This window comes from Sparus aurata, chromosome 5 (genome assembly GCF_900880675.1).
Source record: "Sparus aurata chromosome 5, fSpaAur1.1, whole genome shotgun sequence".
NCBI classification, from domain to species: domain Eukaryota; kingdom Metazoa; phylum Chordata; class Actinopteri; order Spariformes; family Sparidae; genus Sparus; species Sparus aurata.
The window spans coordinates 24,959,512-24,982,520 of NC_044191.1; the positions used below are offsets into that span (position 1 = coordinate 24,959,512).

The window sequence follows — 23,009 nt, forward strand, 5'->3', positions numbered from 1 at the left end:
TTACTAGGACAGACGTACAGTACCAGCCTCTCCCCCCCCCCCCCCCCCCCCCCCTCTCCTCTCCCTCCTGCTCGCTTGGTTGCGCAATTTGCAACTAGACAAGTGAGTGCTATTACAAAATGTTGTTGTTCCCTCAAATGGCGTTGGACCACCTCTCAGGCTGAGATGCAGATCAAGACCACACTGTATTTTTGGAAAGCGAAGTCAGCCCAACTGGAGGCATTTATAGTGATTTCCACCCGTTTCACCAAAACTAGAACCAAAAACCTTTCTTGGAACCCAAAACAGGATTGAAAAGTGTCTAAAACCGTCCAGATGATCAGTTTGGGTTCCAATCACCAAGTTCAGCACCACGGACAGCGGCGGGAAATCAAGTGCCAAGTAAAAATAAAAGTTTACATGAAACATAAGATTTCAGCCAAAAGCCAGAGCAGAAAGCAGCCAAATGATCTCCAGTCATCCCGGAGAGCTGAGAGCATCCACCCGTTTGAGAGACAGACTGGAGAACAATAACATTACTTCCCCTTCACTGGGTCTGAGTGAATGGAGGCTCTCTGGGAGAAACTGAGCAGCGGGAGGATGGCTACTGTAAAAGGCGAGAGAAGACGAGGCTCTTGCCAGTTGTAAAAGATTCAGTCCGCGGCTTCACTGAAAGCATAAATCGGTGGGAAAACGCTAGACTAAAAGAAAAACTGTAGATGTACTGCTTCACATTGTGTGGTAAGCAGATATTGGTGCTACATTTCCATGTTGTTGTGTTTGATGCATTGATGTGTAAGAAATATTCAGTGTGTAAGAGTCAGCTCTCTTTTTATCAGGTCACTGCAGGAAGTTTAACCTCAGTCTGCACCATAACAAACAACAGCCAGAGAGATAATGGGACATAATATAGAGCAGTGGCTCCCAACTTGAAGGTCATGACCACTTATTGGGTCCCGATCTGAATGTGAAAAGTGCTCATAAGACAAGACTTTCTCCACTCTGGTTTTACTTGTGAAATATTGGGCGTTTTATCCAATTTATTTATCCATTTATTTAAAAATGTGCTCTTTTTTTATTTTCATTATATTTTTAAGTCCACATTAAGGCAGTGTGTGAGGTCACGAGGACACATTGCTTTATCTTAAGAGGTCACAAAACAGGTTTAAGTATTTCCATCAGTAAAATTCAGCGGAGCAAAAGTACGAACAATTAACTCCATTTAATGTATTTGCAGCCTTATTGGGGGACAAAATATAGGGAAGCAGAGGTATAAAGCCAAGGCTGGACTCCTCTCAGAAAAAAACCCCGCAACTTTTCATCTCTTGAGTTCAAAGACCATCTCAAGGCCTGAGCAGTGTGGGTAACGTCTGTGAAGATGATGAGAGATTTTGGGGCAATTTTGGACCAATTCTATGTCCAGCAGCAGAGAGGAGGAGGAAGGAGGGAGTGATGATGTTAGGATGAAGGGAAGTTGCTTCTTTGATCCTTCTCATAAAGCCCTATTGTACAGATACGAAGAGAGAGAAGGCTTCTCTCATCACCGGTGTGTGTGTGTGTGTGTGTGTGTGGGTGTGTGTGTGTGGGTGTGCCACAGTGGTCGGCAGGGTGTGTTTTGAGGCTCTGGCAACAGCTCCACCTGCTGTTTAAGGTTTTTGGGCCAAGCTGTGCTGTTTGTGTATCAGCAATGTCAGAGTTGATCATTCATGCATCCATTCTAGTTGTGTGGTTCACTGATTCACCGCTGTTATGTTGCACAAAATCACAAATCACTTTACTTGACTATTATTTTTTTTTAATGGAAGTTACCACAAGAGAAGGGATCCCTCTCCCAGGATTGACAGACATGCAGCAGATGTTGTGTGTACAGAGAAGACCAGCAGAATTACAGAATATATAGATTATAATGACAGAGTATCTGATCCAAGTAGATTCAGATTTTTGATATAAAGTTTAATCAACAAATAAATGATGATGAGTTACAACAGATTTAACTAACCATGATTAAATAAAGTGGTTAAAATTGGTCGTAACATTAAACCAATATTATGTAGAAATTGGCATTTTGTGCGATTTGGCGCCCCCCGCAGTTTCTAAGTGCAACACCACTGTGGCAAATACAAATCCCTGGCATGTAGCAATTTGTCAGTCATAATGTAGGTGCTGAATACAAACAAAACTCATTACATCATAATGTTATGTGTTGAAAACTTGTATGTTGGAATAGCAGTTTTGGAGGAGCTAACATGAGCTTCAGATGTTGGCCTATATACTTGGGAAGAGACACTGGTGGACGAGACACGGAGGGTCCAAGGTGGCGTACAGGCTGGTGGCAGAGGTGCGGGAGAGTGGGTGGCAGGGTGGCTTGAGGAGATAGAGCTCGGAGGTACACGCAGGCACAAAGTGACCGAGAGAGAGTCCAGCAGTTCAGCCATAAATCATGTTGCGTAGTCAAAAACAATCTGACAGCAAGTGGAGAGCAGGCCAGAGTGTTTAAGCTGGCACAGATGATTAGATGAGCTGCAGGTGTGTGAGGAAGGAGCTCCAGTCCTCCTGGAAAATCTCCCCCAGCCTCTGCAACGCGTCTCTGAAAACACACAGCCAGTCATCATCATGACAACAGGCTCGTATTTTGAGTAATGTTGGGGTGAGAAGAAAACACCGCTGCCCATCTTGACGTCCCACAGTGCAAGAATATAGGACAATCTTCCAACATCAAACTAAATAAAAAAAAATTCAACACACAGCAAATGTCAATATGGGTTATAATAAGCTGTCAGAGTCAACTTATTTGTTTTTTGTTTTTCTGATGAGGACAGGCTGAAAAAGTCACATAGTGCAGATCTGAGAGAGTACTTCTACACTGTGGTATTGCTGCTTAAACATAATGTTATGAGTGCTTCTTCCACCAAATACACACACACACACACGCACAAACACACATACACACACACACACACATTGTAGTATTTCAGTTCCACTTCCTCATTCAGGCCAAAATGTCCACCACATCCTGTCCTCACTCCCATCTTCTACACAGAGCTGTGCATTCCTTCTCACGACAAACACTGGGGCATCGGAGTGTGTGTGTGTGTGTGTGTGTGTGTGTGTGTGAGAGAGAGAGCGAGAGAGAGGGAGAGATGGATAGTTGGATCACTCTACATGAGCATCAGCCAAAACCGGAACAATGAGCTCCCTGTTCGATTCCTCCCCTACCTGCCCCCCATGGTTTGTCCCAATGTGAAACGTTGTAACCGAAAGGGCAGAACAACAGTCGAACGAGCGAGGGAGGAGAAAACAAAACAAGCAGTCTGCATGCTTTCAAGTTTTCAGATGCTTGATTTAATGAGCTTTGAAACGCACCCCGCCCCCCCTTACAACAAAGTACTTTACATTAAGCACAGACAAAAGAAGGGCACGGTGTTTATTGCACGAGCTCCATCGTAAAGAACCACACAGCCTACACACACAGCATAGAGAGACATCGATTTGATATAATACTAATATTTTCTCTTGGCTATTTGGCAGAGAGGAACACAGGACAGGAGAAAAATACAAAAAAAAGCTGAACATTGCTTCAGAAACATCTGTATTTTAACACAATTTATATCGATTGTGACTTTTTTTCACATCACCAGTGATGACACAAAGAGGACAACCAGTTCTCATCATCATTTGTTAGAAATATAAAAACATGACTGGACAGACACACAGAAATCTCAATTTGCCGGTTGGATGATTAAAAGTTTAACTGGTCAATAACAGATACATTAAGTACCAACAAACACAACAGTAAAAGGCACATGAGTGAGAGGTAAAAACAAACCCTGAATGAAACTGAACCGCACAGGAGATGGAATTTAAAGGGGCACTATGTAACTTTTTTCATCTTATATTCTTGAGCTGTAGGACCTCTGGATGGGCTCTTGGCTCTTTTTGATCCAACCCCACCAAAAGTATTTTTTTTCCTCCAATGTTTGACTTTCAACTTCATCTAGAAACTCATGTTAGGGATGTTTAAATCTTGATCTGTAAACCCTTCACACTACAGACTTCTCCTTAAACTGGAGCTCTGTCTGTTTGTATTTTTAACAGCCCATTAAAAATCATAGTGCACCTTTAACAGACTGTGACTGGTGGATGATCCCTATACAGTGAAACGAACAGAAATGTGTACATACAAAAAAAACATTTTCCTTCTTTTCTTTCCAGTTAATTGTCTCAGGGCCCCTCAGATTTATCTTGTGACCCACTGGAGGAGTGCTGACCCACACGTTGGGAGTCATTCGTGAGGGGAGCTGAGATCGGAAGCTGCATTTATTTAAAAACAGAAGACAAATGACAGATACCTCCGCTGAAGGGAAAAGAGGTCTGAGGTGACTTTGTCCGTGACTCAGTGTCATTGGGTCACTTGGACTCACAGTGAAATACAGCAATAGAACATTTCCCCAACATATTCAAAACACCTTTACACACACACACATACACACACACACACACCAGATTACAGAAAGAAAAACGTGACAAAAGTGGCACAAGTTACCAACGAACTCCCAACCATGGAAATATTCAACATTCAACTTTCCATAAATACATTAATAAAGTCACAATATAAGTTGTGATATTTGCTCCTCTCTTGTTGGGATCATTAGGCTACCTTTTGCATGTTCACACTCTGAACATACTTCATAGTTTAACAGGTTTGGCATCGGGCACAGGAATAAAATATATCTTGCTTTACAGAAGAAATATAATGCTGGTAATGAACTGAATTAGAATCTACACTGTATAAAAATAACTGGCATATCGTAAATGTAAAATCATTCTCTTAAAGGCTTCGTTATGGAAGTCACTGCAGTTTATGTGGCTGTAAACTGCAACCAGCTGCAGTCTGGCTCCTCTGGATTTTAGGCACAAGAAGAGACAGAGAGCAACTCTAACTGAGGCGAAATCCAGCATGACACCTGCATACTCACAGTAAACATCAGCGAAACAGCTGTGAATGACTAGAAATGACGTTGTTCACTGAAGGAGGGTATTTTTTACAAAGTAGGTTTACAGAGAAAGTGAACCAGATAACATGAAAAGAGGCTGTTGTTGAGCCTTGTATTCAGGTTTTGTTTCACATTTAGAATTTGATGCTGTGTCTCTGGGATGAAGCACCATTTATCCCAATTATCTGTCCAACTTTATAATCCCACTTTGTGAAACTGACCCTTGGTCTTGTGAGGTGTCTGGCACAGAGCAGCAAAATGCTGCACCCATCCAGCTGTTTAGACATGGGTGACACCAAGCCTCCTTTCTACTCTGCAGCCCCCATCAATGAGCTCTTTAACTTCTAGTTTGGCATCTGACACTGATCTCAGTTCAGCTCTCTGTCTCACCCCCTCACTGGCTAGTTTTAGGATACAGCAGAGAACTGTGAAAGATCTGTGTCTGATGTCTGGGGAGCAGGAGGCCGCCGCCCTCGGTACATCCGGCAGCTCAGTCCGTCTTCCAGACCACATTCAGGAACTTCACCACCTCCTCATAGATGATGAAAACTAGAGCCACATCCAGACACACGCGGCCGAGCCGAGGAACTGTCCCTTTGTAGAAACTACAGGTAGCACAAAGAGAGAGAAAAAGAGGTGAATCCAAAATATGTGTGTGTCGAAAAAGGCACATTTACTGATGGCTGATACAATTTGTGATTAATTTGACAGATACTGCGATTGTGATATGATTCAGGATTTGTGGTAAAAACGAAAATAAGCGTCACAATTTCCATTTTCACTGAAACAAGTATTCAAATCATGATGATGTGGCATTTGTTGGGCCCTGTACCAGGTTTTCTTATGTCTGGAAAACAAATGTAATTATTTTGTATTTTTTTGTGTTTTTAAGTATTTCATTATTGAAAAATACTGCAGTAAAAGGCCCTGTTGTATGAGAAAATGGTGTTATCATGAGTGTTTGTTGCAGTGTACCTGGGCATTAACCCCAACTATGAACCAGAGCTAAACCAAAACAAAGCAGACTTGTACTCACGCTGCCAAGCCCTCATATCTCATGATCTTCACAGCGCAGTCCAAGGTGCTTTTATATTTATGTGCCTCCAGACCCTTTGGAAAGACAAAAAAAGCATTGTTATTTCTAATCAATGTCAGTAGGTGGCGACAACTTCTCAAGTTTGAATAAAAGCACCACCAAGGACCAGAAAAACCTGCGTTTCAGCCATCATGTCACCTACCTGCATCCTTGTCTTGATGACATCTAGTGGGGTGTTTCCAAAGACGCTGGCTGCCCCTGCTATGGCTCCAAACATTCCAGTCACCAGTGGATTCATAGCTTTAGTGGGGTCATCGCCTATTGGAAGCGCGGAGGAGTCAGTCACATTGATCGCTTTAAAATATGTAGTCAACTGAACGGGGTGACTAGCTGGAGAAATGTTGCAAGCTCACTGACCTTTGTACCAGTTCTTGAGCGAGGTCATGACAAAGAATCGAATAGCTTGGTTGGAGCCTTGTTTAAGGACCGTGGCAGTGAGACCCTGGTACGTCCCTCTTATTCCTGGTAAAGCAGCATAAGTGGTTACATTTATGATGCTCGGCTTACATAGTGAATAACATCATCACAATTTTTAATCAACATGACATTTTCAGCTGCGGTACCCTGTGTGACCAGTAGATGTCAGATGAACTACATGCACTGGAGCTGGTCTTTACCTTGTTCCCTGACGATCTCTCTGACTCCATGGTAGAAGCCCCTGTATTTGGGCTTGGCTGAAGTTTGGTCATGAATGAATTTGACCTTCAGAGAAAAGGACAAAAAAAATAAATTGGTGCTTTCCTTTGAGAGAGAAAGGTCAAGTGTGCACGAATGTTTAGTCTGTCAAAAAGACTTTCAAATGAAACAGTTCAGTGAATGTGCAGACACAATATCTGACATTTTTACAGACCGATTGAGAATATTAGTCTATCATCAAATATTTTATTGCCTATGTTGACATTTTTAATCCTAAAAAAAGATTTGACATTTTGCTTTTCATGTATGTTGCATGTCTTTTGCCAAAATTAAATCAATCAAATGTCATTAAACAAAGAAGCGGAAAAAACAATCATGATATTTGTTGATGCTAAACAATAAATTAAGTGTGGCTCATGTGTCGGGAACGCGTCAATAAACTTTCTGAAACTGGTTGTGTATTGTAATAAAAGTGTTCAGATACAAAATTGACAAAAGTACACAGACAGATGTTTCATGTTTATTCAAGCTGGTTGCAGACTAAACAAATCTACTATGAAATCTGACCACAGATCAGTCTGGAACATACCTTGACAGTTTCCATTGGACAGACCACCAGAACAGCCTCCATCACCCCGGCTCCGAGCCCACACAGCATGCCCCTGGTGCTGTCCAGTCTACCGGACTCATCCTTTGCATGGTTGCTGAGGAACTCAAAAATCCCGAACCTGAGCGACAGGACAGAGCCAGCAAGGAATTATGGAACAAGTTAAAACCTGAATGCAATAATTTGTGTTACAAAAAGTGGATGTCCTTTAGAGAACTCTGAAAAACAGCTCAACAATTCCATCCATAAATAAGGCGGGTATGAGGTATGTCAGGGTGATATCCCTTCAAATGGCCATTTCTGTTTTTTAAAACCCTGGAAACTATAAAAACACGTCCTACACACAACTCGGTAAAAACATATAAAATTATCAAAAAAAGGCAGGTTGGATGGTATACGGTTCAAGGTAATTTTTTTGTCCTCCAACGAACGGTTGCACAATGTAATGAAAGATGCTAAACAAATATATATGCACAGACTGTACAATCAGAATATGATAGGAGGAAATCTGTCATGAAAAACAATATGGAAAGTTTAAGACCCAGGAAACAATTCTGCGCAGTACTTTCTTTTAATTTAAGTAGGGTAGAACATAAACAACAACAACAACAAAATGGTTTCCATCTTCATAGTCGAAAGATTTCAACATCTGAGAAACACTTGTTGTCTTTTTGCTCTTATTGATTGAAGCACTATTGACTCCTCAATGCAGCTTTATAGTCACCCAAGACCATCTTTCAGTACTTGTTTGTGCTTTCTGAAATGCTTCGGTAAAGCAAAAGACTAAAAGGAAAACAAACAGATGACAATAGAATAGATAATGAGATTTCTTCTATTAGAAAGACAATTAAGCTGCCTCTCATCAGCAGAAATCAGGTGGCGGAGGAGGACGCTTACACTCCGAGAACCACAGGGTACAAATAAAAGCAGAAGCACGGAAACACCTCGAGGAAGAAAAGTTCCTTCCAACTCAGATTTTTAGTGGAAAAAAAAACTGCTGAGAGTGCAGAATGTGCTCGGGGCTTTTACTTTATTGTCCTGCCTGCGTCCTCATTAAAGATGCACCAATAAACTGCAGTGTCTCAGTAACCATCGAGTGACCAGCAACAGCTGCCATGGAAGCCAGCCCAGTGTGTGTGTGTGTGTGTGTGTGTATGTGTGTGTGTGTGTGTGTGTTTTATGTATCTCTGCAATCAGAAAATGTTGTGCCAGCGAGTCCTTTACAAGAAAGGTTATTTATAGATGGAATTGAATTGTGGTGAAGGCAGGACGCTGCACGGTACATTTAGCAAAGAGGCGGGGGAGGACAGACACTTGGTCTTGATGAATGCTTTGTTTTTTTCCGCTCCGTCTTCCCTCAGTCTGCTCGAACCATTTACCTGCCGTAGTCGCGTACTCGGCTCATGATATTTCAGTTCTCTTCTCCATCTGCCTTCCTATGACAAGATTTTTCTCTGCTCATTAACCTTCCACATCTGTTCCTGTCTCACTACTCAACCAGATTTAGTTGGTTTTGAAAGACAGGCTCCACCCAATTAACTGACTGTCAAGTAAGAACAAAAAGCAGGTAAAAATAAATCCATTCGTCTCGCTCTTTGTGCACACCACTTGCCGACTACAGAAACAGCCTTTTAGTGTTGGAGAAGGTAAAAAAAAAATTGCACTTCCCTACAGCTTCTTTAGACTTCAAGAAGATGGCAGCGAATGTAATAACCAACCTTGAGAAACAAATGCCATTCATTAAAGCTGCTGGAGAGAAATATGCCACTGTCAGGCCTGCTCCTGTGCCAATTTACTCTCCAAATTCTCCTCCATTTACCAAGTGGACTAAACTTCACAGTTATAATTTGACACGTCGGGAATTTTGGCTGACATCCACAGCCGGAAGGATGAGTCACTCTGGACAGCAGAGTGCTGCCCAATCTTCATTAGTGGATCTTTCGGCAAGGTCAGTTACGGTGACGAAAAGTGGTAAGGAGAGAGAGAAAGGAGGTATGAATGAAAGAGTTAAGTGAACGAAAAGGTCAAAGGCTTTCTTCTACGTCCCTCTCATGCCTACCTGACAGCTCTCCAGCAGACCGCATGGTGCTTGATGGTGCACAGGCAATCAGTTAATGGGATGGGGGAGAAAGAGGGTTGGGAGGAAAAGGAAGGGGGGGAAGGGAAGGAAGATAGAGGAGGTAAAAAAAGAACGGATCGAACAAACGACTGAGGTGAAGCGATGGTCAAATGGAAACATGCCAACTACTCTCCATAAATCAGATCTAACCGTTCCCATCTCGATGACTTTCAGTCTCTCTGTCATGTTTCATTTTCTCATTCACTTTACTAGTCATGCTGAATTAACTCAGTTATTCCAATAGATTTAGGTAATCTGAGGAATCGAACAACCCCCCAAATGATCAAAATAGGAGTATAAACAGGAATTCATATTTTTACTCAAAGAAAACATAGTTTTTTAAATTTGCCTCTGAACTTGCCAGAGCCACTGGGATAAATAATTGAATTAAAATGTACACATCTTGCACAGAGTAGGTTATATTTATATATAAATAGACCCACTTGTGTGCACATTTAATATACATTATATTCTGCTGACAGGGGCAGAGAGACGACGTGACTTAAACCTCTCCGGGCCACATTTCCTCAGAGAAAACCTTCCTTAGAGCAGGAGAAAAAACATTCAGACTCCCTCTGGAAAGGCTGAAGGCTGACTGACACACTCGTACACTGACTGTGCATGCACACAAACACACACATAACACTGTACATAAACATACACACACCCATTGACAGAGTACCAACACAAGTCTCCCCTATTGAGACCCTGCCTGAGTTTGAGTGGCATCGTTGCTCCGCCTGGCTGAGCCTGTCTCTCCATCGCACAGACAGGCTCTACCCTCCAGCGTAGCACGCACACACACACACACATACACACACACACAGAAAGAAAGGGAATAAATGAAAGAATGAAACGGAGAACAAAAAAAAAGGTGACTATAAAAGGCGCCTGGCTGGTTTTGTGCAAAATGTGTGCTGTGTGTGTATGTGCGCACTGCGGTGTGCACACTTGTCTGGGAATAAATGTCATTGCTGTGAAAGAATAACGTAATTACAGTGAAGGCGAGTGTGGCATTTATGCCTTGCATTGTGGGTAATGGACTAGAATAATTGGAGTGTGTGAGTTAGTGGTTCCAGGTAGGGGATCACAACGGCTTAGCTAAAAATGTGCATTTCACTCAAGCCTTTACTGGCACATAAAAACTGAAGTGTATATTCTACTGTTTATATTTATCAGACACATGTTGTTTTAAAATATCACAGACTATAATTAGAGAAATACGGAAAAACGACCCAGAAGATCAGAAACAGAACCACTGTAAAGAGGGGTCACATGGTTTTACTTTAGAGGAGCAACTAATGACTATTTACATTTTTGATTAATCTGTTGATCATTTTCTCAATAAATCAATTAGATGTTTGGTCTATAAAAATGTTGATCAGTGTTTCTTGTTTTGTCCACAATCCAAAGATATTCAGTTCACTGTCACAGAGGAGTAAGTAAACCCTGAAAATTCATAGGCTGCACGAGAATTTAGATTTATTTTTAAAATTACTCAAACCGATTAATCTGCTATCAAAAGAGTTGCCAATTAATGCTAATTAATGCAATGCAGTTAATCTAACAGTTGACGATTCCTCATTGCACAATCAATTTATAATTTAGATTAGCTACTTTTATCATTACATGGAGTTTAATGTCACAAATGTCACTTGTGCTTGGGTAAATACATCAGTCCTCATCAGTTATTTCACTCACCTGACGGCAGACTTTGGTATGGATCCATACAGCAGTGAGCTGAGTCCTCTGTACAGTCCTCTAACACCGTGACCCTGTACCGTCTGCTTCACACAGTCATCTGTAGGAAGATAGATGATCTGTATTTACATCAGTATTTTCGAATTTGTCTTCTGTGGAAATACATTTTTTTTTTTAGATTTGAGTATTAACCCTCTTCAGTATATCCAAGCCACCATAACACCGACGAGACAAGTATTTTTAATGGCATAATACATTTAATGCAACACAGTGTATTTATTCAGTTATTTATTCGCCCCGTGCCATTCACCACTGGACGACCCTGATAAAGAAAACATCTGAAACAGCTGTCCTTTACTTTTGGTTTCATCAACATCATGAAAGAGAAACAGAACAAGTTGAACCACAGACTGATTTCCTGAAAAACCTGGTGTTTTACTTTGAACTTTCTTAATCTTGGAGACATCAGTCCAGTTATCCATGTTCTGCTATCAAGCCAAATGCACAACTGAGCTGGAAAAGCAACAGCTGTCTTGAGCGCTCATTAGCGCGGTCTGCCATCCTCAGAGCTCCAGCCAACATTAACACATTCAGGGTGTGTGTGTGTTTGTGTGTGTTTGGTATGCATGGCGGGTGAGCGTGCATGTGTGCATTGGTCTGTTCTAAGTCATATAAACAAGCACGGTGACAGCCTGCCAGAATCCCTAATGTACCTAGGGATGATGGGTAATTAGATAATGAGCTCCTAAGAGAGGTAGAGAGACATAATGAAGAACAGAACAGAAAATACTGTAGTTGGATAGATAGATAGATAGATAGATAGATAGATAGATAGATAGATAGATAGATAGATAGATAGATAGATAGATAAGAATTTGAAAGTTACTCCAAGAGGTTGCCCTTAGCAAATAGCTGAGTTAGCTGTGAAGCTAAGTGGCTTTATATCTGACTGGAGTGAGCCCGCTCCACAGCCTGGGGTAGTCACCGCTCAGTCAACCAGCCTCCCAGTGAACACTGTTAGACGCCAGACGGGATACAGTATGGAGGTGATTTACAGTAGCTTTAACCGCAACAATGACTGCGGGACGAGAAGATACGGCAGAGGACGAGATCGGCTGAAAATGGTCAGACAAGATTGCTTGGTGAGTTTCATTGTGTGTAGGTTAAGTTTGAATGAATAGTCTTTTACGATGAATTAAATAAGGCAAATTTGCTTATCCGATTTTGGTTGAACAGAGAAAATAACCCTCTACAAGGTTGTGAGACAGGATGGGCCAGGATAGCTGGGTAGCATGCTAACTTCAGAAGACATCTCTGCAACACAGTACACTGATGTCTTTGACATGACGTTAGCACTGCTGTTTTTCACACAATGTTTTGAATTAAATTCTGGTGGAGGCAAAAAAACACAAAATTGACCAGTGCAAGAAAATGTACTGCCTGTAATAAGTGTCCCTAAACTAAATCCTAAATTCACCTTGAAATATGGGCAAAAACATATAGAACGGTCTTCAGCTGAGGTTTACCATTAAAAAAACACACGTCATACTCACTTATTCCTCTATATTTGGGTGGATTGGCCTTCTCATCCAGTTGTAACTGGGTCTTAACATACTCTGTGGGGAAGGTGATGCAGATCTCTATGCCACCTGCAAGTCCACCTGAAAAACACAGAAAATCAAAGCAGGTGTTTATTTCTATAAAGAACACAAAGAAAAGGCATCAATGAACGTGGAACTGATCAAAAAGTGATGAAGGAAAATGTAATTTTTTCTCTGTCAGGCAGCTTTGTTGACATTTTGCACGCCATGTCTGCTTAGCCGCAGCCTAACCAAGTCTGATTCAGTGCTCTATCACCGCTATGAATTACAAGATGGTCCCATGACGTCATGGATCGTTACAGTGACTCCACAAATGGCATCACCTTCCCTGCCGAGGGAGGAAGAGTAACGAGCCGGGCGAAGATAAATCAGCTGCTTCTGCTTTGGCTACACTACACAGAGACTATTCTGTTTGAGGAACAGAAAGTCAACACAAGAGTCTGTTCTGCTCCCGAAAATATTATGTACTGAAATCTGTACATGAACGTATGTGTAAGTGACCGCTAGAGGGTTTAGCCTGAAACTGGCCACAGTCGATGAGTCGAGTAGTTTGAGGACAAGTGTCCAAACGCGAGGCTGATGCGCAACACAGATGAGTCACGAGGGGAGGAGGGAGCATGGAGAGAGGGGGTTGACATTAATTAAATTATCTGCTTAGCCTGCAGGGAGGGGCTCCATTACCCAGGCCAAGACCCTCCATTAACTCAATGACACAGACAAACACACAAGCACACTGTGCAAGGGATGTGGTTACACAGCAACATGCAGACGTGCCCTCCAACTAACAGAAGAAATTAGCCATCTACAATAGTTCTCCTGGTTAATTCTCAGGACCATTTCACTGTACATGATGTGTAGTCAGGAAAAAAACAGAAGCAATTCACCACGAGACCACAACGAGACAGAGAATGGGTGGTGAAAAAACAAACTGCTGTGCTTTCTTCTTTCACATGAAAAAGCCTGAGTGGTTTTAACAGGAGGCGGTCATGAATTTCTCCATTTCTTGGAATTGTAAGCCGTGAATATGCATTTCTAAAGAAAAAAAACCTGTGCCTCACATGCTCAAAGCTTTTACTTCTTCATGCACTAGAATGTAAAAAAGGTCCATCACAAAGCTGCTGTAAGAGTTGACCAAACACTCGATAACAGTGATTACGGTTGGATTAAAGAGCTATTAAACATTCATTTGAATAAGAAAATAAAGCTTATAGCAGCTTTAAAGCCTGATTTCTTCTTTTAAGATAATGACTAATTTCTCTCAAAGAAATTAAAAAAATGTTTTTAAATGCAGTACTGAGGACACTGCCAGAGTTTTCCTTGATGTTTTTAAGAGGAATATGTCTTGAAGGTCTGTTTGTGTGTTGGTAGGTTGGTTTTTCAGCAGGATTACACAAAAGCTACTACTATAAATTCCCACGACACTCTGACTTGCGTCTCAGTCTAGGATTTACTTCTTACTTTCTTTAACATTGTGTGATCAGGCGTTTTTCATCATTTTTGTTCATTTCCAAGGGAATAATGCATGGATTTTATTGAAAAATCAAGCATATTAGGTGGCTGGTATCTATAAGTGAAAACAAAAGGGGACTGTTTGGCAATGACGGACATATGTGCTTAACTGAGTGCCATTCTAGCTGTTCTAAGTGTATTCTGGCTCATTTCCACGTCCCAGTGACGCACCGCTTCTCCTAAATACAGTACATGCATTCATGTCCTCTGCAGTTTGGTTCTCCTCACGTGTCAATGCTGCCAACATGGTGGTTATCACTGTGATTCTAAGTGCTGCATCGTAGGCAACTGGACTTGTTCCAGTGTCGTGCATCCCTGCTTCGAACTTGTATCAGTTGTGGCACCCAGGAGCAGAGCCTCCGCTCAAGATAAAAACATATATTTAACCAGGACATGCTTTTTTGGACTATGAGTAGATGACACTGCAACTCAAACTTAATACCCTTAACAGCCTCTGACTCATCTGGCTCTCTTTATCTGCGTCTCCTCTGCTGTGAGCGTGGCTGATTTAATAAGGAAAATCAATAACACGAGAAAATGTCTTTTACTTAATGCTGCACATTTATCTAACAACCTCATTCATTGTCTCTCCGTTTAATGATGTTGCAAGGAAACTGTGATTCACGTATTTTATGACATGTAAATTTATCCGGTATATCTTTAGTTTCTTAAATTAACAGTACTTTACTTTGGTATAGCTTTATTTATTTTATTCAATGTGACGAACATGACTTTGATTTGGTTTCTTGAGCAATTTAGTTAATTTCAGCACATCAGTATTGACATCGACTGCGATGACTGACACAATTATAGTTGAGTGATTATCATCCGTAATTGATTATACCTGGATTCACCTTAACAATTCATTAAAGAGCTGTGAGCACCACTACGCTGAGTCATGACATTCATTCACACACACACACACACACACACTTTAATCACCAATGAGCGTTAATTCCTCTAATCTTTGTGGGGTAGCAGTAAGTAAATGTTCACCAGCGGAGTCGTAAAAGAAATCACATGAGCTCTATAACGCTCCATTCTGGCCGTCCTGATCCGGGATCAGTGGGTCAGTGTGTCCTGGAGAAGAAGAAACAATAAACCTCCTTCATCTGTTTCCTGCACGTGAAAAAAACCAACCAGCAGCAACACGCAAACACACTCGGCACACATGATCAATCCTCATCAGACACACAGCGCTGGTAGGAGAAGCAGTTTGTCTGTCTTCTACTCCATCTTGCAGCGTACATACAAAACACACACACAAACATTATTTTGCACACACATTTACAGATGACACCCCTAAATGACTACAGTGTAGCTGTCAAACGGGGGTTACATGAGCATTAATCTTGATCTTCACAGGCTCGCTCTCCTCTACTGCCGTTAATTTTTCTCTCGGCAGCACCTTCCTTCTCCTCTCCTCAGCGCCGGCTACTCTTCTCCACACCGTGTCATAAAATCAATGCACCCACATCGATCTTTGACACTATTACTATTACATGAAAAGAAATGGAAACGGCATTGGAGTGATATTCAGAACCTAGAGGTGCTTTAAAAAAACAGGTAGTGCCTGATACAAATCTACTTCTACAGACTGGAGACTTCTGCAATCTGAGCAGCAGTTTAATAAATCAGATCAGTGGGCTGCATACGTTACTGCTGAACATCTCATCCCAGCACCATAGGCACTAATAAGCTCTTATAACAGCCCCTCTGTAAAGGATTTCCACAAGAATGTTGAACTTGGACTTGATCCCATCCAGCCACAGGAGTGTTAGTGAGGGTGGCCACAGATGTCGGGTGTTAAGGCCTGGCTCACAGTAAGTGTTCAGGTTTATTCCAAAGCCGTTTGATGGTGTTAAAGTCGAGGCTCTAATGACGTAATTCCACATCAAACTTGGACACCGATCCATTCATGGACCTGACTTTGTGCACCAGGGCATTGTCATGTTCAAAAAGGACCTACTGGTTGTGCTGGATGAAAGTTCAGGGGATCCCCAGAGTCATTAGGATTTATCCTCTGAGCACCCTGGATGCATCCCACATATCACTGAAAGTCAGGGGATCACCTAAGTGATCAGAAACATCCTCTGGGGAGCACGAATGTCTACATGTTACACTAAAATAGTAGAAATTTCAGTAAGGGACGTAACCAGGGGATGGCCAGGGGTGACAAGGCCCTCTCTGAAATCTGATTGGCTGTACATCGTTTTCTCTTGCATGTAGCTCTGTAGATACAATCTTTTTGAGAACCAGACAAATGCAATTTTGACCAAAGTGATGAACAACAGGTCAACATTGCCACCTTTGTCAGTCCTGTCAAGTCAAAGTCAATATTATTTATATAGCTCAAAATCACAATCACATTGCCTCAGTGGGCTTTACAATGTGCACAGTGAACGACATCCTCTGTCCCTCGATTTGAGTGAGGAAAAAACTCTCCTGGATAAAAAAACCCTTATAGCAGGGGAAAAATACTTGATATCTTTGCGTCTAAAACTAAAATATACTGTTACATACAATTTATTATCACATAATGACAAACAAATCACTGGATCCTCAGAAATGAGAGGCTGGTATAAGATTAATATAGGAATAGTTGTTGATCAGATTGTACATTTCCACATTCACACTTATATTCATGCAAGATGCACACAAAAAAAAACTCACAGCCAATTTTTTTTTTCACCATACAGCGGCACAGAGAAAGCCAGATGAGCAGGCTGACAGGGAGGAACACTTCCTGAAATCCTGTCCTGTCTGCTGAGGTGACTCTAATGAGCATCCAACACATCTGGTCTCACCAAGAAGCCTCCTCTCTCTAACAATCCAGCATGAGGTACTAAACACATTTGAGACTCAATTTAATTTGTAAAAAACGCTAGTTAGCACCTTTAAAGCACTTCTGCAGTAAGACCTAATATGATATCATATATAATTTCAGTGATTTCATTTTTTCCACTCAATTTAACAGTAAAACTCTACCGAAAGAGTCAACAATGTGTGTCTTTGTGCTTGTGTGTTTGTGCACAGGCCAGCAAATTAATAATCCGTTTTTCCAGCGGAATCCATCTATTATTCATCCAGATGTTCCTTATTTAGATTATATCTCACTTTAAATTCTCTGCGGTCTGAAGCGAAGATGTTACTATGTCCATATCTCCAGTCCAAACAGAGAACACAGCCAGAGGACTGATGCACTTCAAACATGAGGTTTCCTATTAATAGTGCCTTAATATTTCTGTTTGCCTTCGCGCGAAAAACATGAAAAGAATTATTCATCTGACTTCATCTGGCCTTTTAGGCTTCCTCTGTCCTGAGCTGATGCTACGGCGATGACTAATTACAGGAGGGATGTTGATTAATTTTACATTTAAACTGTTAGAAGTGCTTAAAGCCCTGAAGCACGCAGATTGTACACTGTTTTACATGAAGAGGACAATTGCGCAAAGGTTGTTTCGACAGTGTGTATAGCTGTATAAAAGGCTGCCAGGCTCTTTACAGATGAAGGATATATTTTAAATCATATTAATTTACATAAGTTGTTGATTGATTATAGCATTTGTTAAAGTTAATTCTACAGTAGAGTCTGCTTTCTGAATCTGCCAAAGTTAACTTCTACGATGTTCATGAGCTTTTTAAGACTCTTATTTGTCTGAAGCGCCCCAGTTGGAACATATAGTGGGCGAAGAGCCAGACGTTTCATAGCAAGAAGCTGATTGAGAAATGAGGCTTTCAAGGCCTTTAAAAGATTGTTGTCGGGCAGCTATCTTTCAAGTCTAAGATGCCATGAGTGCTTTCGTAATTACTTGAAAATTGATTGCCCTGCTTTGATTATATAACTGACAAAAAAAGTAATTTTTTTCCAAAAATGTTTCAATCTCTGCAAATTTATTTCCCTACAATGGTGTAATTAATGAAAACCAGTGGCTGACTTGAGGCATAAAAATCAATCTCAAAACTTTAGGTGCCGTATGTGTAATTTGTAATTAAGGAGAATTAATGAAACGTGCAAAAAAACTCTGTAATGAATCTCAGTAACATTCAGGAAAGAAATCAAAAAAGGATGAAAGTGTAATGGTAACTGAGTAACTATACTTGAAAACACTGCACCACTTTCTGTTTGTGTGTCCATGGCCGCCCCATACCAACACCTATCTGACAGGCTGCTACGGTGGGGGTGGAGGGGTCGTGGACAGAGGAGTGCACTGTGATTTATTATCTCGCCTCGCGGTACTCGGGGTCTGCCAGCAGCAGCACAACAGTAGAGGGGAGGTGACCGTGTTCGTCACCTGTGACGCGAGGAAACGGGAAATAAGCGCTCAGTTTTGACGGGCCCTCTGAGCCTGAGAGGAGACAACCACTCAGAAAAGCTAACTGGCTGCCCCGAGGCGAGAGAGAGCGAGGCAGAGGAGAGGCGGAGGAGAGGAAAAGAGAGCGGAGAAAGTGGCATAATAGCGAGCCTGTCTCGGCGGGAAAACCACATCTATCATGAAATCAAGATGAAGAAAAAAAAAAGGAACTCTCTCTCTCTCTCAGTCCATCCCTCTGCTTCACAGACTCCCCTCAGAAGGGTTGTAAACAAACGCCACAACAGCGTGAGAATGCACAACAGGCCAGTGAATCAGGACCAGAGACCCATTTAGAGCACTCTCCCTCCCTCAGGCCTCACACACATAAAACTCTTCCTCCTTCCGTGTCTCCACTTCAGTTTTGACCAGTGGCTGTTGAGACGAGACTTGAACTAACCAATGGGAGCAGAAAGAGCTCACAGGCCTCTCTAAAAGCTTCAGACCTCCTCCCCGACCGCGGTCTAAGAAGTGAGCTCTCTGATCCATTAAGCTTTGACCTTGTACTTCTTGCTTTGTCTACTTCGAGCCTGCGAGGCATGGACGTGTGGCTCCCTCTCTCAGCGCAGACAGACCGTGAACCATAACATAAATCTGAAGTAATATTAGGATGTCACAGCGGGAGAGGTGTCAGCTGGATTTATGAACTTCCATAGCTGAGTGGGAAAAATTTGTATCCAGCTGATGGACGATGTTTGGATCAGGCTTGAAGTGACACTTTATCCATCGCTGATTCATCCCGGAGATGCCCTGAACATTAAACTACACACGCACACTTTGATTTCCAAAACCGCTTCATTTAAAAGATGGCGATAAATCAAAAGTTTTCTTGACAGTGGGGCCCAGGAGGAGTCAGAGGCTGAAATCATGCTGCTGCTGCAGAAACTGCACAGACAGGCTTAAGGCGAGCTAAACGACACAGCGAGGGGAAGAGGGAGCGACACTGGGCCATATCCAGTCAATCAGGCTGCACAGGACCGATGGGGGAAGGGAAAGGTCTCGGCGCGGCTGCATTCCCATTTCTCAGTGGCTGACAGGACGACGCGAGTCAGGGGAGGAGATATTTTTTTCTTCTTCTTCTCACTCTTCTTACCACAACATCATCATCTCAGCAGTTGTTTCTAAATGTTCTGATCCTTTTTTGATACACTATCTCGTCAGTCAGAATACTGAAGGGCGCATCAGCTCATACAGCGGTGGAAAACATGTGATAAGAATGTCAGAGTATGAGCTTTGTGTTGAATTTAAAAGGACACGAGTTACATGCAGGCTGCTTGTCACTTCAGGGTTAAAAACACTGAAATCCTCAAATGCTTGTAGCTCTAAAGGTTTGAACAGGACTGTAGAGGGTCTGTAAAAGATAAGGGTATCACATTTTATTTGAATTCAAATGCACAGCATCATCTCTTAATCAAAACGGACAAGTAATGTTGGAACGTCTTTTTTCATTAAGTCACATTAACCGACTTCCTTCCAGGTCCAATCTGATAGATAGTTGATTGCTGAGTTTCAATCCCAACTTGTCAAATGTTGACACCTTGGTGGTTTGCCTGACAACCCCACAGCACTAATATTTGACGAGTCGGGATTGGGACTCAACAATAAACTGTCTTACAAACTGGACCTTGAAATAAAATGAATGTATTTTTCTTGGCTTCAGCTTTGTTAGAAACATTTGGGATGATGTAAATGCACAGCTTAACAAAAATATTAAACAAAGGTCTGGTTGTGTTTAGAGATTTTTAAGCCGAAACGTACATATTATGTTTTTAACAATAAAAGCATACTGGAATATAAGAAAAGCTCTTGTTTAAAGCACCAGTCTATGTTAAAATTAATGTTTTTATTGCAGCCAGTAAGCCAAAAGTCACATGTAAATTCAGTTTGACCTCAGTTTGAGTAATTTATGTTGCACTTACTTCCTGCTGGGTGCTGCTGATGTGACCATGGTCTCAAGTCAATAACCTGAATCTATGTATCTATTTTCTGTCTCATGTATGACAATAAAGCAAATGTTAAAGGATTCTTAATGGTTGGCAAAGTACAACAATCAGGAAGATGTCCACTTGTGCTTCTAAACCTTTTAATTTCCACTATTTTCTCACCAAAAGGGTTCATCAATGCATAAAAAATGTATTTTGCAAAATAACTAAAATAATCATAAGTCTGTTTTTTAATCTTCAATCCAAAGGAATATATTCAGCGTGTCACAGTCACTCAAGAACAAGGCTGAAATCAACAGAGTGCTGCCGAACAGGAGCGGCTCTTCATCAGCCGGAGCTGCTGCACCCTGATCATCATCAACACACGAGGGGGTCGACAGAGCAGCAGGAGAGGAGGGCGGCAGAGTCTGAACCTCAGCGGGGATAAATGGATCCGTCGCAAAAATGGCTACAACAAGTACGACTGAAGCAGGGCTGAACCCACCAGCATGCGATTTGTTAAAATGTTGATGATTGATTTCAGCCATTCTCTCACAATGAACATTTTAGTTACAGTTTCAGTGCGAAGATTTTATTTTATTTTCTCTGTTTTAGATTAATATCATATTTGGCTTCTGATAAAACAGAGAAAACATTATGCCTCTGGTTACTTGGTGGGCATTCATCAATAGTGTTTAACCCATTACTCCAAATCTGATCAATAAATGGATCAACAACTGAGGGAATTGTTAGTGACATCTGTAGAAAACAGCGTTTCGGATGAGTGGCTGGATAAATATCGTCTTGAGAGCAGAGCCACGAATACATCACACACAACCAGACATGTTCAAGTGGGAGGATTTCCATCACATCATACAATCTTCATCAGATGATTTCACCCCAAAATGTGTTTAAAATTCAAAAGGAAATGAACAACTGAGCAAAAATCTTCTATTCTCTCAGTCCTCTCTCTCTGCTGAGATGGTGTATTGTCTCAGGAGCGTCTCCTATCCTGTTGCACGCATCAATCCGCTCTAAGAGCATTTATGTAAAGCGCAGCAGAGGTGGTCTTCAGATCAGAGAGATGAAATCACATAAGATCTGACAGTGACAGGACAGCACTGTCTGATACAGGACACCAAGACCGAGGAAAGAAAACTGCTTTCTTCTCTGCTCTGAAGACTCTTTCTGTTTTACAACCCCATCAAAGGTCACGGGGTCAGGATGGTTTGAGGCTGGTGGATAGTATTCATTCTCTATCTTTACTGCAGCTCCTCTAACTTCAGGCTCTCAGTCCTCAGAGCACACAGTGAGACGTGTCATTAGAGAAGGTGTGGCAAGCCTGTTTGTAGTTGTCCATCTGGTTTAATTCTTGAGTAACTTCCTCAACCCTTTCTCGTTTGAAGCTGTAACTACACTTTAATTTCCCTCAACTCAACACTGTCACTATGTGCAGTTCTGCTGTGGTCTTGTCTTCAGGAGCTGCTGTCTCTCCAGCGTGCTTCGCTCCAGAAACAAGCTCACACAGCGCAAATGAAATGTGAGTGTCACACTGATGTAATCAACAGTTACACATTTAGTTGACTTTTTTTTTTTTTACACACAAAGATGAACTTACCTGCCAGAATCGCCTTCCCCGGGTGAGTTAATTTCGCTTTCCCCGCCGGCGCCGCTGCCGCCAGACACCGCGGTCTGAGGAAAGGGCTGATAAATAAGCCTCTATCCTGCATTATTACAGTGAAGTCTGCAAAAAAAAAAAAAAATCTCCTTGTCTAAAAAGGTTTTGTCTTTTTTAAAGTAAGCAGCTTGCAGTTTTTCTTCAAGTAGTCTGGAGCGCGCAACACATGGACCACTCCTGTCTGGTGCGCTTTCAGGTGGATGCGTCCTCACTCTCCTCCAGTCCGGCGGCTCTCTCTGTTGACAGTGGGCGGATACGGGGACTGACAAGGAAGTTGGGATATTCTACATCCAATATCTGTTATTTGTAGCCATGGCAACGCCGTATCACGACAGTAGGACGTAGGAGAGCAGAGCAAAACCGGAAGCGAGGAGGGGCAGATAAACAGTTGCGTCCGCGTCCTGCTGCCGCGTGGAAACTTGGCGATTTCTGCGTGACGCGCGAGTGCAGAGGAGCCTGTCGTGTGACAGGGTACTGTGGGTGATAGTGGGTGCCGATACGAGCTCAGGGTGAGAGGTAACTGGCCGCGTTTGTTCAACAGGAGAAGAAGAAGGGCGGGGCGCAGCCCTCTGTTTCCACATTACCATATAAACACAGCTCGGCAAGAGTCAAACCGTGTTATTAAACCTTTTACTACTAAATCCTCCGGCAGCAGGCAGTCATAGGTATATACAGCCCAGCCACACCCTCTCCAAACAAAGAGGCAGCAGCTCACACGGAGACAGAAACCATCAATCAGGTCCTGGCAGCTTGGTTCCCAAAATGTCAGTCTCGGATGGAAATGAGGGCGCAGCAGGAGAGCCGTGACACACGCC

The 23,009-nt window shown here is 42.1% G+C and overlaps 1 protein-coding gene across 1 annotated transcript; it reads right to left on the bottom strand.

The window, feature by feature from the left end:
* Positions 1-3,298: 3,298 nt before the first annotated feature.
* LOC115581509 (tricarboxylate transport protein B, mitochondrial) lies at positions 3,299-22,897 on the bottom strand. Its single transcript, XM_030416646.1, has 9 exons — positions 22,135-22,897; positions 12,686-12,793; positions 11,133-11,232; positions 7,295-7,433; positions 6,687-6,771; positions 6,427-6,531; positions 6,212-6,327; positions 6,010-6,083; positions 3,299-5,578 (listed from the first exon to the last, which is right to left on the bottom strand). The coding sequence occupies exons 1-9, from the start codon at positions 22,244-22,246 to the stop codon at positions 5,464-5,466; spliced, it is 954 nt and encodes a 317-aa protein (XP_030272506.1). The 5' UTR covers positions 22,247-22,897; the 3' UTR covers positions 3,299-5,463.
* Between the last annotated feature and the right edge of the window lie 112 nt (positions 22,898-23,009).